This window comes from Henckelia pumila, chromosome 4, assembly GCF_033568475.1.
Source record: "Henckelia pumila isolate YLH828 chromosome 4, ASM3356847v2, whole genome shotgun sequence".
Lineage (NCBI taxonomy): Eukaryota > Viridiplantae > Streptophyta > Magnoliopsida > Lamiales > Gesneriaceae > Henckelia > Henckelia pumila.
The window spans coordinates 9,258,737-9,275,080 of NC_133123.1; the positions used below are offsets into that span (position 1 = coordinate 9,258,737).

General features: G+C 38.6%; 3 protein-coding genes across 3 annotated transcripts; 2 read left to right on the top strand and 1 right to left on the bottom strand.

Moving 5' to 3' along the window:
- The first annotated feature begins 5,167 nt into the window (after positions 1 to 5,167).
- On the top strand, positions 5,168 to 5,728 carry LOC140860459 (6,7,8-trihydroxycoumarin synthase-like). Its single transcript, XM_073263469.1, has one exon. The coding sequence runs from the start codon at positions 5,168 to 5,170 to the stop codon at positions 5,726 to 5,728; it is 561 nt and encodes a 186-aa protein (XP_073119570.1).
- Positions 5,729 to 5,858: 130 nt separating this feature from the next.
- LOC140860460 (cytochrome P450 71A1-like) lies at positions 5,859 to 6,516 on the top strand. Its single transcript, XM_073263470.1, has 2 exons — positions 5,859 to 6,339; positions 6,449 to 6,516. Exons 1-2 carry the CDS (start codon positions 5,859 to 5,861, stop codon positions 6,514 to 6,516), a joined length of 549 nt encoding a protein of 182 aa, XP_073119571.1.
- A 725-nt stretch (positions 6,517 to 7,241) lies between these two features.
- Positions 7,242 to 10,620, bottom strand: LOC140864174 (histone-lysine N-methyltransferase family member SUVH9-like). Its single transcript, XM_073268142.1, has 2 exons — positions 8,438 to 10,620; positions 7,242 to 7,607 (listed from the first exon to the last, which is right to left on the bottom strand). The coding sequence occupies exon 1, from the start codon at positions 10,457 to 10,459 to the stop codon at positions 8,504 to 8,506; it is 1,956 nt and encodes a 651-aa protein (XP_073124243.1). The 5' UTR covers positions 10,460 to 10,620; the 3' UTR covers positions 7,242 to 7,607; positions 8,438 to 8,503.
- Positions 10,621 to 16,344: the final 5,724 nt, after the last annotated feature.

Here is a 16,344-nt window from a genome sequence, read left to right on the forward strand (position 1 = left end):
CAGTTTTTGAAACTGCTGACAGAAATCCCCCCAAGTCACCTGTCCTTTCTCAGTACGTGCCTGAGTAGCCTTGGCATCCCACCATAAGCGTGCTCTATCTTCTAGAACAAATTCTAGAACTTCCAGCTTCTGCTCCTCAGTGCACTCGAAAGCTCGAAAAGCACTCTCGAGTTTAGACATCCAACCTCTTGCCTGTTCAGGATTCTCACCTCCTAACAAGGGTTTCGGTCCTACTTGCATGAACTTATTGATAGTGTAGCGACGTCTACCCTCATGAGGACGATGTCGATCATCCTGATGGCGATGGTGGCGATGATGATGACCACCTCCCTGGCCAACACTACCGTGACTCTCGTCAGCCATATCCTGAAAAGAATTGCACATTAAAATCCCAAATGCGCAATTATTGCTTAAGACTAGAGTAAATTCCAAGTACTAATTTCCAAAATCTATGCATGCTCTGATACCAAAAATGTAGTGACCCTGCATGGAATCACCTACTAACTGGTAACTAATAGCATGCATTAAACTTAATATAGCAAAATTCTTAACAGAGTAAAAACGTGCGGAAACATAATCCATAATTTACATATCAGCTTAGTAAAACAAGTTCAGGCTTAATACTGTATTGATACAACCATATTGAAAAGCTTAAAATAAACTGTCTAAAACATTTATACAGCTAAACAAATCATGCTGTATAAAATCATCTAAAAAGCTCCGGCTCCCTAGTCCTACCTCAAGCTACCGGCTCCGTCCATCCTGCGACCTGCCCCGTGGAATAGGGTGTCCAAGATAACAACTAGGACGTGAGCGCTAACGCCCAGTACATAAACATGAGTAAACATATGTATATGTTGCATGCAACATGATGACTAGTAAAGGGTCATCTAAAAAGTCATGCTCAGTACCGGCGCCATATGAGTGCTGCCACCACATGGATCAACCTCTGGGTGCAACCACACTCGTCTAGTACACCAGAGTAGTTAGACATACATGTCCCCGCCGTCGCGGTACTCTCAGTGACAGACTATCGAGTATAGAGCTGAGCGGCTCTATAATCAGGTATAACAAGGTATAGGATCAACGTGTATGTGCACATGATATATGAATATAGAAAGCGGTAAAACATACATCATGCCACATAATAATGTCAAATAAATGCAACATATAAACATGTATACTCGCTGGCAATCTCAGTCAATGTGTATGTACCTAACACCAAAGTCTGAACTAAGCTAGAAGAAGACAACCCCTAGCTGTCCTAGGTCAAAGCCCAACCCGACCTGACCTGCTCTCAAGCCCGACCCGACCTGCTCTCCCTTCCCGAGCTCCCGAGCTACTCTTTCCTAAGCTCCCGAGCTACTTCTTCCCGAGCTGAAATGAGAAGTAAGATGGAAGTGATGTGAAAATAACTGAACCTCCAGCTTCTATTTATAGACAAATATCTGGGGTGTTCGGGATTCTCAAGCTGAGGTCGAGACGTTCGAGCTCCTATATGCACGCCACGTATCAAATGCTTGAGCTGAGTCACTACCATTTTTGACAGCTCAAGCTTAGGCGCCAGCAGTCACACATGCAAGCGTCCACACACCTGTCTGCCTGTCCTTGAGGGTTCAGGCTTGTACATGCTCTGATTTTGGTTGACAAGTGTTCATTCCCGACCTGAACACAATGTGCTCTTCCCATGACCGAACACTACCTTGGCCTTGCACAACACTTTCTTGAACTCCTAGACCCGACCTGAGCTACACATTCTCTTGGCCGAGATCTTAAGTCCAAGCCCTCCATTTTCTTGAGCACCCAAGTCCCAACCCGAGTCATGTCCTTTCTTGGATGAACCCCTAATAGCCGAACCCTCCTCTGGTTCCCATCATGACCGATCTGAGCCCCAAGAAAACATCCGAGCTCAAACCAAGCTCCATGCCCGAGCCCTAGCTCAATGCCCGAGCCCTAGTGCCATGCCCGATCCCTAGCCAAAGCCACACACACGGCCAAGCACTTGATGCTCAACCATGTCCGACCCGAGCCACTCATGATCGACCCGAGCCCATGGTCAAATCCATCAACCCTAGCTCATTCTTATGTCATGTGTTCTTGATCTTGACTTGTTTAATTAGTAACCCTTAATCATGTTTAACATATTATTATCTTAAAATAAACTCTGGGTTATTACAGAAATTAAATGACTTACCTCTATGCCCTTGATGTTGGTTCATCTTTGAATCTTTCACAAATCTTGTCTCTGAATTTGAGTTGTTGTCTTGGTACCCTAATCCAGCTCGATCACCATAGTTCCTCTGCACAGATAAAACATGATCAAGATTAGTCGCCCCAACATTAAACACTTTAATGCGTTCTTGCAGGAGATTGAGTTCATGTAAGACATTTGTTAATTTTCTTTTACTCTCTACAACACTCAATTCAAGTTCATGTGCACGTCTTTTCCATTCTTCTTTCTCACATTAAAGTAATTTTGATTTTTCGGTCAGCTCCGAATTTTTTTTACACACAATCTTCCACATACTGTACATTTTTGAATATGCATCCAATATTTCATTTTCTTCAAGTTCTTTGTCAATGTCTTCATCATCATTCGAGTCAGCTTTAGTTTCAGAATCAAAAATTTCTGACTTTTTAAACTACATGTCGCGACATCCAGTAAGACAGGTCCAAGAAGTGTGTTTCCAGCAATTATTTTCCTGACAGATTGGTGTGAGAATTCAAGGAAATATGATTGTTCACGTGTTCCTTGATATCTTCTTGATGTTCCTCTGAGTCATCATCACTCCAAGTGAATTTCATCGTTTTATTCTTCCTTTTAAGAGTGTTTGCACATTCTTCTTGAATGTGTCCAAAACCTCTGCAAGCCCTGCACTGTATTCCTTTGAATTTGTTGTTATATTCAGCAGTACCGATCTCTTCCTTATTTTTCCTGAAATTTCGAAAATTGTGAGATTTGTTAGCAATAGAATAATTCAAAGTTCTACCCTTGTCTTTCATTCTTTTCAAAACTTTGGAAAAAATTTTGTAAGCAAAGTAAGAGATTCAACCAGGTCGTTGTCATATTCTTACACATCACTTCCCTCAAAATTTTGAATTTCTGCTTTTAAGGCGATCCCTTTGTCTTTTCTCTTCTGCTTGAATTTCATTTCGAAGGTGAGCAGTGATCCTATAATTTCATCCAGCCGCATGCCATCTATATCTTTGGCTTCCTCAATAGCTGCAACTTTTATATCAAATATTTTTGGAAGTGATCGTAGTGTCTTTCGAATAAGTTTTGCATCCGAGTACTTTTCTCCCAAGGCAAAGGCTTCGTTTGCAATATCACATAGTTTTGTATTGAACTCGTTGATTGTTTCATCTTTTTCCATCTTCAGATCTTCAAATTTGGTGGAGAGAATTTGCAGCTTTGAGATTTTAACAGCATCAGTTCCTTCATAAGCTGTCTCCAAGATATTCCAAGCATCCCTGGTACATTCACAAGTGGATATTAGTTTTAAATGATTTAAATCAACCGTAATAAAAATAGCATTAAGAGCTTTGACGTTTGCGATTCCCAGTCGCTATTCCTCGGTGGTCCATTTTTTTTCTTTCTTCGGTGTGGTTTCTTTTTCTTTACTATCTTTGTCCATCGGAGGCTTCCATCCAATCACAATCGATCTCCAGGCCTTTTCATCGATAGATTTAACAAATGCTCTCATCCTGGCTTACCAATATGGATAGTTAGTACCGTCCAGGGGTGGGGGTTTGATCATTGATCCACCTTCTCTTCCAAAATCCATATCTGCAAATGAGATAAATAAAATCAGGATCTCACTAAGTAGTAAAACAGTGAACCTCTCTGATGCAAATTAAAACCCGTGTTTTAATTTGCAATTTATGTATCTTTTAAATTAGCGTTATTTCTATGATATGTAAGCAGCGGAATAAAAAATAAAGACACAGAATTTTAACGTAGTTCGATCGAAAGACCTACATCTATGGGCCACGCCCAGATATCAAATGAATTCACTAAAATTGAATATTTTACAATCACGTAAGGACTTATTCAATAACAAAAAGTCTACCTCTTTTTATGACGCCTCTATGACAAACACTTTCAGCAGATCCACTTGGTGAGCACCACTCGTCTTTCATTCCGCTCTCTTCGAACTTCTTTCGATGCGGCGGATTGTTCTCTCCCTAGAACGTCACCTTCATCTCCCGAGGAGTGTATCAAAGTCTTCAATTGTAAGCATGTATCATGATAAAACTTGAACCCTCAATACAGAATGTATTTTCGTGATATTTTTCTCAACTTGTCTCAGTGGATGTCGGAACACTTAGTAGAACACAATGTATTTTTTTCTCTAGAATACGTCCCACCATCTGCAGTATTTCTCATAATAATATAGGCTTTCAAGCCCCTGAGATATTACAAACACAAAATCTAAGCAATTTTATCAATTATCAACATATCATTATCATATATAGAGTTTAAAAAATTTGTCCAACGAACCTAGACATGTTCTCAATATTTATTCATTTGCCTCATCAACTCTTCATTAAGATATGAGATATGAGATATGATAGTCAAAACAAACCTTATCAAATCTAAAGATATAAAAGATCAAATATCATAGAATTTCCATATGCCAAAATAATCAAAACAAGCCAATTAAAAGTTACTTTTAACAACGAGTAGCAGCGAGACAGCCCTCCAACACAGCATACCTTGCTACTCTTGCTCTAAAACACCACTTAGCAAGTTTCTGCATGCCTATTCTCACACACGATACAAAAAGAAAAAAAAAGTTCAACTTGGTATAATTATCCATACCAAGAAATATAAATCATATGTTTCTGCATTGAGAATGGATTTCTTCCTCCTCCTCCTATTACCTGTCTCATTAATCTTCCTTGATCACTATCTCTTGAAACACTTGAAGTACCCCGCGAAAACTTTTCGCTCTCTCCAGGTCCTCGAGGCCTTCCTGTACTCGGAAACTTGCACCAATTCGACAGCCTGAATCCTCATTTATACTTGCATGAACTTGCAAATAAGTGTGGTTCGCTCATGTCGATGAAATTCGGCAGTGTACCCGCAATTGTTATTTCTTCTGCAGAGATGGCCAAACTAGCCTTCAAAACCAACGACCTCGCTCTTTAGCATATCAGCTACCAGATGTTATCTTACAAAGGCTTGGATATCACATTCTCTTTGTATAATGAACGATGGAGAGAAATGAGAAAAATATGTCTCCTCCATCTCTTTAGTTTAAAACAGGTCAATTCCTTCCGTCCCATCCGCGAAGGGGAGGTTTCTTGCATGATAAAAAAGATATCTGCACAATCCAGTTCAGGTCAGATTATAAACCTTAGTGACACTGTAATGTTTTTATCCAGCAGCATTATCAACCTTAGTGACACTGTAATGTTTTTATCCAGCAGCATTATCTGCAGGGTCGCGGTTGGGAAAAGGTACGAAGAATCAAGAAACGGGAAATCAAGATTCGATGAACTGCTCAAGGAAGCTCAAGAATTGGGAGCTGGATTATTTGTTGGAGACTACTTTACCACACTAGGTTGGATTGACAAGCTATCTGGGATGATTTCAAGGATCGAGAAGATTTGTAAGGACTTGGATCAATTCTATCAAAAACTAATTGATGATCATTTGAATATGAACCGGCCGGACTCGATGAATGGTGACATTCTTGATCTATTGATGAGTTTGAGAGACTAGGAATCCGGTTCGTTGAGGTTTGATTGGGACAACATCAAGGCAGTTCTCATGGTAAGAATCAATTAACCAAATCTTTTTTTCTCAGAAAAAATTGAAATTGTTAAGAGCTAGATAAAACAGAGATCATTTAATGTCTCTTAACATTTCCTCTTTTAATGTCATCGACGTTTACTTGAACATATTCATAGCTGGAACAGACACAAGTGCATTCGTGATAACATGGGCGATGACAGCTCTAATTAAAGCTCCCACCGCCATGAAGAAAGCACATGTAGAAGTTCGAAACTTGGTAGGAAACAGAGGCGCGGTGAACGATGATGACATCCAAAACCTTCCTTACCTAAAAGCATTGATCAAAGAAACTATGAGACTGTTCCCACCAGCTCCCCTCCTAGTACCAAGAGATACCATAGAAAAATGTACTTTAAATGGTTTCGAAATTCAGTCGGAAACCACAGTTTTTGTGAATGTGTGGGCGATTGGAAGAGACCCCGAGTATTGGGAAAATGCAAGTGAGTTCTTGCCAGAAATATTTTTGGACAGCGGTATCGATTACAGAGGGCAAGATTTCGGGCTGATTCTGTTCGGCTCGGGTAGGAGAGGATGCCCCGGTATTCCTTTAGGGGTTGCCAACAGTGGAATTGTCACTTGCCAATCTTGTTTACTCCTATGATTGGAAATTATTGCCTGATGGAATGAAAGATGATGATGTCGATACAGATGTGTTGCCTGGAATTGCCATGCACAAGAAAAATGCTCTTCGCCTTGTGGCCAAAAGCTACATTTGAACTGTTTGCTCGGCAATGGATTTGAATTTCCGAGGATCATCTATGTTAAAGTTGAGTCAAATAACATTTTTGGATGTTCCCAAACCAGCTTGATAAAAAACGCTTGGTTGCAATATATTAAGGAGGTAAACGAAACGAGTCGGGTTCTCGAGCTTTACGAGTTGACTCGATAAATATTTGATTTGTAATCGAACTTATCGAACTCGCGCCGAACTCAAACATGTTCGAACATTTTTTCGAGCCGAAGTCGATCCAAAAATTTTTTGCTCGATAGTTCACGACCGTTTGCAAACCTCAATACTTCATTAATATAATATAATGATATAATAAATATATATTTATTTTGAATCTTTCGGATATTTCGAGCTTTCAAACGAAGTTCGATATAAATAATAGTTTGAATAATTCACAAACAAGTACGAATATTTTGAATAAAACTCGAGCCAAAATATTTAAAATTTTCGAATCGAGTTTGAACTCGATGATATTTAATTCAATCCGAACTCAAGCATTAATATTTTACAATTATTTGACTCGATTCAATTCGTTTGCACCCTTAGTTGCTACATCGTCATGAAAATAATCTCTCGTGCAGCAAGTTGAAAAGAATTTTTTTTAAGTTAAAAAAAAAAAGATAAGAATTTTTTTGCAATGAACCAAAAAAAAAAAAAAAAAAAAAAAACCCATGATAAAAGTAGAAAGTCAACAAAAAAAATTATAAAGCAGCACCCACATCCCCAACGTGGTTTCTTGTCAATATTGAACCAACCACAGGAACTTTACTTTAGCAGGGAATATCAGATATTTGTGAATCATTAGATTGTTAGATGTTGAGAAAAACCATCTATTCCCACAGGCTACATTTTCTGTACATTATAAGATATAGATTCTAATACAAAGTTTACAGAACAAGGTCTTCCGATAATGTACTTGCATCTTCGCCATATACAGCTGGGAAAACATTAGAGCAGAGCAAACATCCGCGTCATCCAACAGATAAATAAATATCAACGACGGATTCTATCACTTAAAGATGTCGCATGTCATATGGTAAAGGTGCCGGGGATGATTTACATGGATGAACTTTATAGCTGCACAAAACAATTACATTGGATTATATTAGAGCCAGCAAATGACTGCCATATCGTATGAAATTTTGGAATCAAAAGACTGCTCAATCATACGAAATTTCTGGCCATGTATCAACATTTTAAAACATGAGCAACCAACTAAAGATGCGGACTCAACATACGACTGGTCTCAAGAAAGATGCATGAAGAAGGTGATAGATAGTTCAAGTATGTCGGAAAAGAGAAAAATTTACAAAATGCACATATAAATCAGATTTTGTCCCACTAAATAGTATCATTTTTGTTTCTAGCCCTGTTTAGAAATACCGGCTTTGCCAGTGTATGTAGCACTTAGGTTTTCGTCTAATCACCAAGCCAGCTGCCAGAAGATGGCAAGAATAATGTAATATTCTTGATGGTTTTGCTCCAGTATGTAGGCCTCAAAATTAAGCTGTTTTACCTTTCGAGCAAATATACTAGTGTTTTCACCATAATGACTTGATAATAATGGAATTGTTGAATTTTAAGTAGCATAATTATACTAATGGAATCATAATACAGCATAACACATGATATATGTGGTTCGAACTTCAATGTCCACATTCGGATTTCGGACATTCCCCACATATTGCCCTAGAGAGCTAAAACTTATATTAATCTATCATGATCGATGGTACAATCATAACTCTCTCTTTAGCCAAACACTTCTAAGCGAACCTATAAACATCTATAGCACATAATTAGCAAATGAACAAACATGTTATGCAATCCAGTAAATGAGAAACATCAACCAAATCCTCGCTGAAATCAGAAACCAGTGATCATTTAACAAAGTTAAAAGTAAAATTTACCTAGGCATGTGTAGTCCAAAAATGGTGCCCCAATAAACTTCAAAATTAACCAACTCGGCCAGATATCTAATTACAGATAGCAAGTTTCCCTGTCAATTCATCAGCCACCCCATAATCGAGGCTTATCTCTCTCATGGGAGGGATATTCTCCATGGCAAACACCATAAGGTGAGGGAAAGATAGATTATTGTGATCATACAGCACAAGCTGCACCATTGCATTAGGACTTGAACTGTGGCTCATGTAACATGCCACATTCCTCATTCTTGATACATCCATAGCGAAATCCAAGGGGGGTGCCGATGGATATGCTGGACGCACATAATCAGCAAAAATTTGTGATAAATCTCCCCATTCAGCCCATCTATCACCAAATCGACTAGGATGTATTAAACTGTCACCATTCATTGTGAAAATCTGAACCTGGTCTTGTGTAAGCACAACTCCAGCATACTCACAAATAAAAGAGCCAGCCTGAATCAAGTCTAGCGACCTTACCCCCCAACCAGTCTCCCTAGAACGAAATACTTCAAATCTGTACCTGATCCCTTTTTGGGTAACCCGATTCCGGCAAGTGGGCGGACACCTACAATGCGGCCCACACTCAAAAATCAATGGTTTTCCCCTCACTAAAATACCATTCCGGTCATATGCAAACTCACCCCCATTTTTCATTGCACAAAAGCAATCATCAGAGCATCCCCCATGGCATTGGCATCCTGTTTGACTACCCACATTATACACAAAAGAAGGGAAAATTGTTGTGCTAAGGTACTCATAATAAAGGGGATCGTGATCCCCATCAACATCATTGAAGAAAAACACCGGAAAATTCTCCTTTTTCATAGACAAATCCAGAGAAACATAACCATTTGGTCGAGCCTCCAATGGATTTTTCCTCAAACTCTTTGCAAGCTTCATCATCGCGCTTCCCATTTCCACCTGATTCTCAATCCTAACAAGCTTAAATTTAAAAACACCAAAACCTGACTTCCCCACATCAAACCATGTCTCCACTATTCGATACAAGCCATCATAAACATAAACTTTATCACTAGCACCACCTTCATATTTAAAACCACGGATTACCCGTACCTCGAGTCCATAATTCATGCTCCTCTCCAATGCCAAATTTCCTTGTTCTAATTTCTGATGTTGAACCTGCCTGTGCTTGTCCTGCCCACCATGCCCCGTGTAAATTATCACATCCCCTGCGTCTTCATCATCTTCGTAACCTCCGGAAACAATTACACTTGTCGCAATAGGCTCTCCATTCGAGCTTCGGCTAGCTGGAACATAATCAATCCCGGCCTGCACCTGCCCATGCAATCCAACAATACACAACTCCATCCTGAAAAAGAATACATCCCCAATCGAAACACCAGGGAGGTCGCCCACAATTCTCTTATCCCGATTCAACCACAACCCGTGGTCTCTCAACAACGCCGCCGCCTTCAAGTCTCCTCTCGCCTTCCTATGTGGGCCCATCACATCCCGATGCTTCTCATCCTCCGCGCCTATAAACACGCGCAAGGAGTCAAACAACATCCGGTTCTTCCGAATTACGTCGTGGTGGTAGCTCCGGTCCTCGGGCTTAATGTCCATCACACGAACCAACTCAGAAGAGCGCGCTGGGACTTTCCGAGCTCTGCCTCGTGGTGTTAGGTCCACATTCGAAAGCTGATCATCTGGGTTTTCAACAGGGACTATGGCCAGTGAATTCTCGTCAGCATCTGGGATTGAAACATCTTTGTACTTCTCAAGGCGTTGAGCGAAAGCGGAGCGGAAAAGGTCCGAAATGCGGTCATATTCCGAGTACACGTCGGCCTCCGCGGAAGCAAGGGTGGGGACTGGGGCCGGCGAGGGGTACGGGAAGGGGCTGGTGGGAACATGGAGGGGCGGTGGCGGTGGCGGAGGCCCATCAAAGGGTTCGATTTTGGGTATAACAGTGGTGGCAGAGGTGGTGGGAGGAGAGAGATACAGATTCAGATCTTGAGTTGGTACCACAGTATTAGAACCCATTTCAAGATTTTCCAGATCTTTCCTATATAGAGAATAAAGATCTTTGTGCAGACTGTGTGCACTCTTGGTTGAACGCAGGGGTGACGAGGTGATGAAAATTATATTTCCCGCCGGCACCGGATGGCTGGTGGAAGAGGCCGTCGAGGGGCGACGAGGTCGAAAATATCGTTTGATTCGTGAGATAAAATAATTTTATGAAAATAATAAATAAAATGATATTTATAAGTGAAAAAAGTATTGTTGAGTAGGTGAGAAAAAAGAGAAAAGAAGTTCTTGAACCTATCGTTTGATACGAATGATAAGAATAAACGTAAATAATAATAAAATAAAATTTTAAAATAATTAAAGTATTGTTTCGTCAATGAATATGAACGGTATCACTAATTTTATCTCTCAAATTTCTTTTTTGTTAAAGATATCGCTTGATTTCTTGAGATAAAATAACTTTACGAAAACAATAATAAAATGGTATTATAGACGAAAAAGTATTGTCGAGTAGGTGAAAAGGGGAAAAAAAGTTGTTGAAGGTATCGTTTGATATAAATGATAAAAATAAACACAAATAATAATAAAATAGAATTTGAAATTAATAAAATTATTTTGGTTGATGAGTAAGAAAGATATCGTTTCAATGTTGATATTTGGTGAATGAAATAAAGACGATGGCAGGTGAGAAGAGAAAATATTTGTTGAATGTATCGTTTGATAAAAAGGTTAAAAACTTGCGAACATTAATAAAAATGAAATATGAAAATAATAAAATTATTGTTTGGTCGATGAGACAAGAAAGGTATCGTTTGACCGTTGACATTTTGTGAATGAAATAAGGACTGTGAATTATAAATAATAATAAAATGAATTTTTTTTGGGCACAATCACAATATATATAATGAATTTTTTTTTGGCACAATCACAATATATATATATATATATATATATATATATATAAATACTATCTGATGATGGATCAACCCTTTAAGAATATCATTTTTTCATCAAATAAAAGTTATTATGAAAACTTTTTTGAGTAACACAAAAATAATTATGAGACTGTCTCACGGTTCAATCTTGTGAAATAGATCTCCGACATTAATCGGGAATAATTATTACTTTTTATATCAAAAGTATTACCTTTGACCACATATATTGATTGGATCGACATCTTCACGTTGATATAAATATGCGAGACTATTTCACAATAGACTTACTTCTTTAGTAAATTGTAAAATTAATTAATTAATTTTTAATCATAATCAATAACTCAACTATTTAAAAATAAATAATAATCGTGTTGTAAATTTCTGCACTCGAATTATCACGTGTATGTTACTAGTATAAATGATTAATCAAATATGAATATATATATATATATATATATATATATAGCCAATATAATGCATTGCATCTGAAACTCCTCGCCTCCAACCAATATAATGCATTGTATGTTTGAGTTGGTGGAATAGGTAAGATTTCGATAAATGGTTAAAGTTTGATTTTCCTACCAACAATTTCTCGAGCAAGGCTCTCGTACAGGGTTTGCTCGATACAATTCACTTGACTAGCATAGTTTGCAAACTATTGTGTTAGCTTGTAGATTTACCCAATGCGCACAAAATGGTAGCGACTGCGGTCATAATAACTATTTTGCAATGCATTATCTTTACTATTTTATTAAGGTTGAGAGCCTTAGAAAAACAGTTTTGAAGTTTTGGTCTGGATTTTCTTAATCCAAAAATACCCCTCCACTCATCCATGTTCTTTCTATTATTTTCAATTTACACTTTTTTTTAATTTTTTCCCCCTTTTCAATTCACTTCATTTTCTTCTCAATTATATGGACATGACTGCTCTCATACCTATATATACATAAATAATATTCATGTATTACATCGCAAACACATCGGGTGTGCCTCAATTGCTAGTATATATAGAGTCACATATCTATTATTATTATTATTATTATTATTATTATTATTATTATTATTATTATTATTATTATTATTATTACCTATATAAAAGTGTGAATATAAGAGTAAAGTTTTACAATTGTGAATCTACAGTTTTGTCATTTTACTCTACACAAATTTATGTAAAAATAAATACATATAAAGATATAAATGTAAAAGTTAAATTTTGGCTAGAACATAAAAGTAATATATTATATTAATTATCTATTAATACCAATTATAAAAGTGTGAATCAAGGTCAAAGTTTTTCATTGTGTATTTTTAACTTTGTTTTTGGTTAGTACGCACTTGATAAATTTTATGAGGATACTTTTGTAAAATCAATTATTATGATAAGGTCAAAATTGACAATGTGTGCATATTAGATAAGGTTTCAGTTTTCAAAAAGATTGAAATACTAAAATATTTTAGTTTTCAACTTCTTGTAGATATAGTGTTGAATCCGACATTTTGGTGATAACAAACATCAGCTCATTGTATAGGAATGTGCTGCCAATACCGCAACCGTCTAAACCCTTCAAGTTATCTACCGGAAGCTTGTCAACCGCCTTTGTCTCTCGACCGGTTGCAGTCACAAGCCTATCGACTAGTTATTCAAACCAGCAGAGGATAAATCTATCTACCGGTAGAATGCCAACTGCTCATCTAGATATCTCAAGACAAGTACTTGTGACAAGACGTTCATTACAAAATCTTTTATCAAAAGCAGAACCGGCGTATCAGAAGATCTGTTGACTCTTGCATCGAGACAACAGGTTGCACTAAAATGGCAAAAACGCAGAATGACTACAAATAAAGCATTCGACCGTTTATACCAGTTTTGGACCCTGGAAGTTGTCTGCATTTAAAGAAGTGTACGATCTTCATGCAGAATCATCAATGCATTTATGAAGCATTAAATGTGCATTCAATGCAGCATCAGAACGTTCAAAAATAAAGACGTTGATGATTGACCTATATAAAGGGAAGATTGCTCAAGAAGTAAAGGAAGGGGACATAAGCAACACGAAAAATCTCAATCAACTCAATCACTTGAATACTATCAGAAGTCCTCATCTGATATACTGAAGCAATACTTGAGCACACTTACAAGATCATTCACTTGCTGCTCAAATAAACCCTCGCCTACAGTTTACATATCTGATCTTCAAGGATCATCCTAGGGTTTCCAAGCCTCTCGACCGCTCTGCAGTTTGAGAAGCTCAACCGGACTGCACTCATTATTGAAGAGACTTGAAGCTACTCTGAAAGCTTCCACCAATCTGATAAGAACTGAGAATCTTATCTGTGTAAATCTAGGAGTTTCGGATTAGGCATTGGATAAGTCCTAAGTCTGAAGTGGGTGTATTGCAAGACGTTGTAATAACCAAAGTCTTCTAGTGAATTCCTTCCTAAGTGGAAGAAGGGGAGACGTAGAAGGATTAAGCCTTCGAACTTCCATAAATCGTCCCTTAGTCTTTACTGCATATTCATCTTATATATTGCTCATACATCGTGTTATAACTTGCCTTTGCATCACTAAAACCTCTGAACTATTTCCGCACTATTTAAGTTGTTCAAACCGTTTTAGAAGTTGAGAAAATAGATTAAGTGAACTAAACTTCACTTGATCATTTTGAAAAGAAATAAGATAAGTTTCAGAGTGTATTCACCCCCCCTCTACCCTCTGAACCGATCCCAACAAGTGGTATCAGATAGGGTTCCTTTCTCAACTGCTGATCTAAAGTTTTAAAATCATGACTTCTTTCAACAAAATTCCTATGTTTTCTAAAGAAGATTATGATGACTGGAAAATTCGCATGCAGGCACATCTTGCAGCACAGGACGATGACATGCTATATGTCATAACAGACGGTCCTATCAAAATCATGAAGGTCAACCCAGCTCTAACCGATGGTGCAGGACAAATGATTGAGAAACCAAGAGCTGAGTGGACTACTGAGGACAAAAAGAAGGCCAATCTTGACAATGTGGCCCGGGACATCCTATACAAAACACTGGACAAGAACATGTTCAGCAAAATCAAGTCATGCTCCACAGCAAAGGAGATTTGGGAGAAGCTCACTCAGCTGTGTGAAGGAAATGACCAGACCAAGGAAAACAAGCTCACCATGGCCATTCAAAAATATGACAATGCCAAAATGAAGCCAGGGGAAACCATGGCTGAATTTGATGAACGGTTCAGTAGTATCATTTGTGATCTTATTGCTTTAGTAAACTTATACTAACCGTGAAATTGCTGTGAAGGTTATGAGAGCTTTGCCCAAAGAATGGGAGATCAAGACAGTGGCCATGAGGGAGTCAAAAGACTTAAGCAAGGTTGAACTGCATGATCTCTTTGCAGATCTCAAAGCCTACGAGTTCGAGCTCAACATGAGGACAGAAGATGAACCATCTACCTCTCAACCAACCAAGGCCTTAACCTCAACGGTGATGCGTCCACCGGTCGAGGAAGCTCCAAAGAGATCAGCTGAGCAAATCAGCAACGAAGCCATGACACTCTTTGTCAAGAAATTTGGTAGATTTATGCGTAAAAACAATTCTAAATTTAAAAATTATCATAAATCGGACCATACAGACGATGGTCCTACTTGTTTTAACTGTGGCAAGCCAGGCCACTTCATTGCAGATTGCACCAAGCCTAAGAGCAATGATCAGAAGCAAGTTTTCGAAAGAAGAAGGGGCAAGAAGGACAAGAGGACGTTTAGAAAAGGAAGAAACCAAAGGGTTCTAGTAGCAGACGAAAGCAAAAGCAAGTGGGCTGAGTCTGACTCTGACAACCCCAATACCGGAAGCTCTTCAGATGACAGCGATGATGAAAAGGTGGAATGCCTTATGGCTGACATCGAAGAAGAAGCTGAGGAGGTATTTGACTTTGGTTCACCTGAATTTACTCACAGTGATCTAGTTACTGCTTTACACGAAATGGCTAATGAATACAAAGCATTATCCAAGGAATTCGAGGAGGTAAAGGCAGAAAGAGCTGACCTAAAAGATAAGTCAAGCGAGTCAAGCTGCATGCAGCGAAAAGAGCTTGATGGTCTTAAGGTCAAGCTAAGTCTGCTGGCTACTGAGAATGACACCTTGAAAAGAGTGTTCCAAGCAACCTTGACTGAGAACAAAAAACTACTTGAAACAATTAAGGCTTGGAATAAATATTCTGTAACCATTGACAAGATTCAAGAAATCCGAAGACCGGCACATGACAAAACCGGTCTAGGGTTTGGAACAAATGAACAGTCTATGGAATCTTGTATTCAGTCAAGCCTGGACAAAGGCAATCTTAACAAAATAAGATTTGTCAGGTCCAGCACGATATATGAACATGATGAGTGCAGCTTTGACAAAAATCAGAAAGTATCTAACGAACGAAGCTCTAAGCATAGAGGGCTGGGATATGTGGATCCCCAGATCTCTAATCAAAGAGGAACTTGGGTCAAACCAAAACCTAATGAAAGAAGAAAGGGAAACCAATCTAATTTCAAAAGGCCATGGAATGAGTCTAACTACTCTAAGAGAAGATGGTCAAAGGAGAAGCCTTACCAGTACTTTAATTGCAGGCCAGTTCAAAAGAGGTACAAGCTAACTGATAAAGATCAAAAAGGCAAGCAGCACACAGCAACCTCACAAGCACACACATTTACTGCTTATCGACCGCACAGATTTCTGGACACACACACGGGCAAACCTGTAAGGGTGTTCCAGGTGTGGGTCCCGAAAGGGCTAATCCGACCTGGACCCTACTAGATATGGGTACCAAAAGTTCTTCACTTTTTGCAGGTACTAAAAGTCCAAACGGGCGAGAAGACCACTTCTATCAAGGACACTACCTGGTACTTAGATAGTGGTTGCTCACGGCACATGACAGGGAATCCAGAACTTCTAACAGAAGTTGTGCTATGCAAAGGACCAAAGATC

Excerpts from the sequence above, each read along its gene's own strand:
- LOC140860459 (XM_073263469.1), top strand. The coding sequence starts at position 5,168 with ATGTTATCTTACAAAGGCTTGGATATCACATTCTCTTTGTATAATGAA.
- LOC140864174 (XM_073268142.1), bottom strand. The coding sequence starts at position 10,459 with ATGGGTTCTAATACTGTGGTACCAACTCAAGATCTGAATCTGTATCTC.
- LOC140860460 (XM_073263470.1), top strand. The coding sequence starts at position 5,859 with ATGTCTCTTAACATTTCCTCTTTTAATGTCATCGACGTTTACTTGAAC. Across the intron at positions 6,340-6,448 it reads GGGTAGGAGAGGATGCCCCG|ATGTGTTGCCTGGAATTGCC; the intron begins GTATTCCTTTAG and ends ATGTCGATACAG.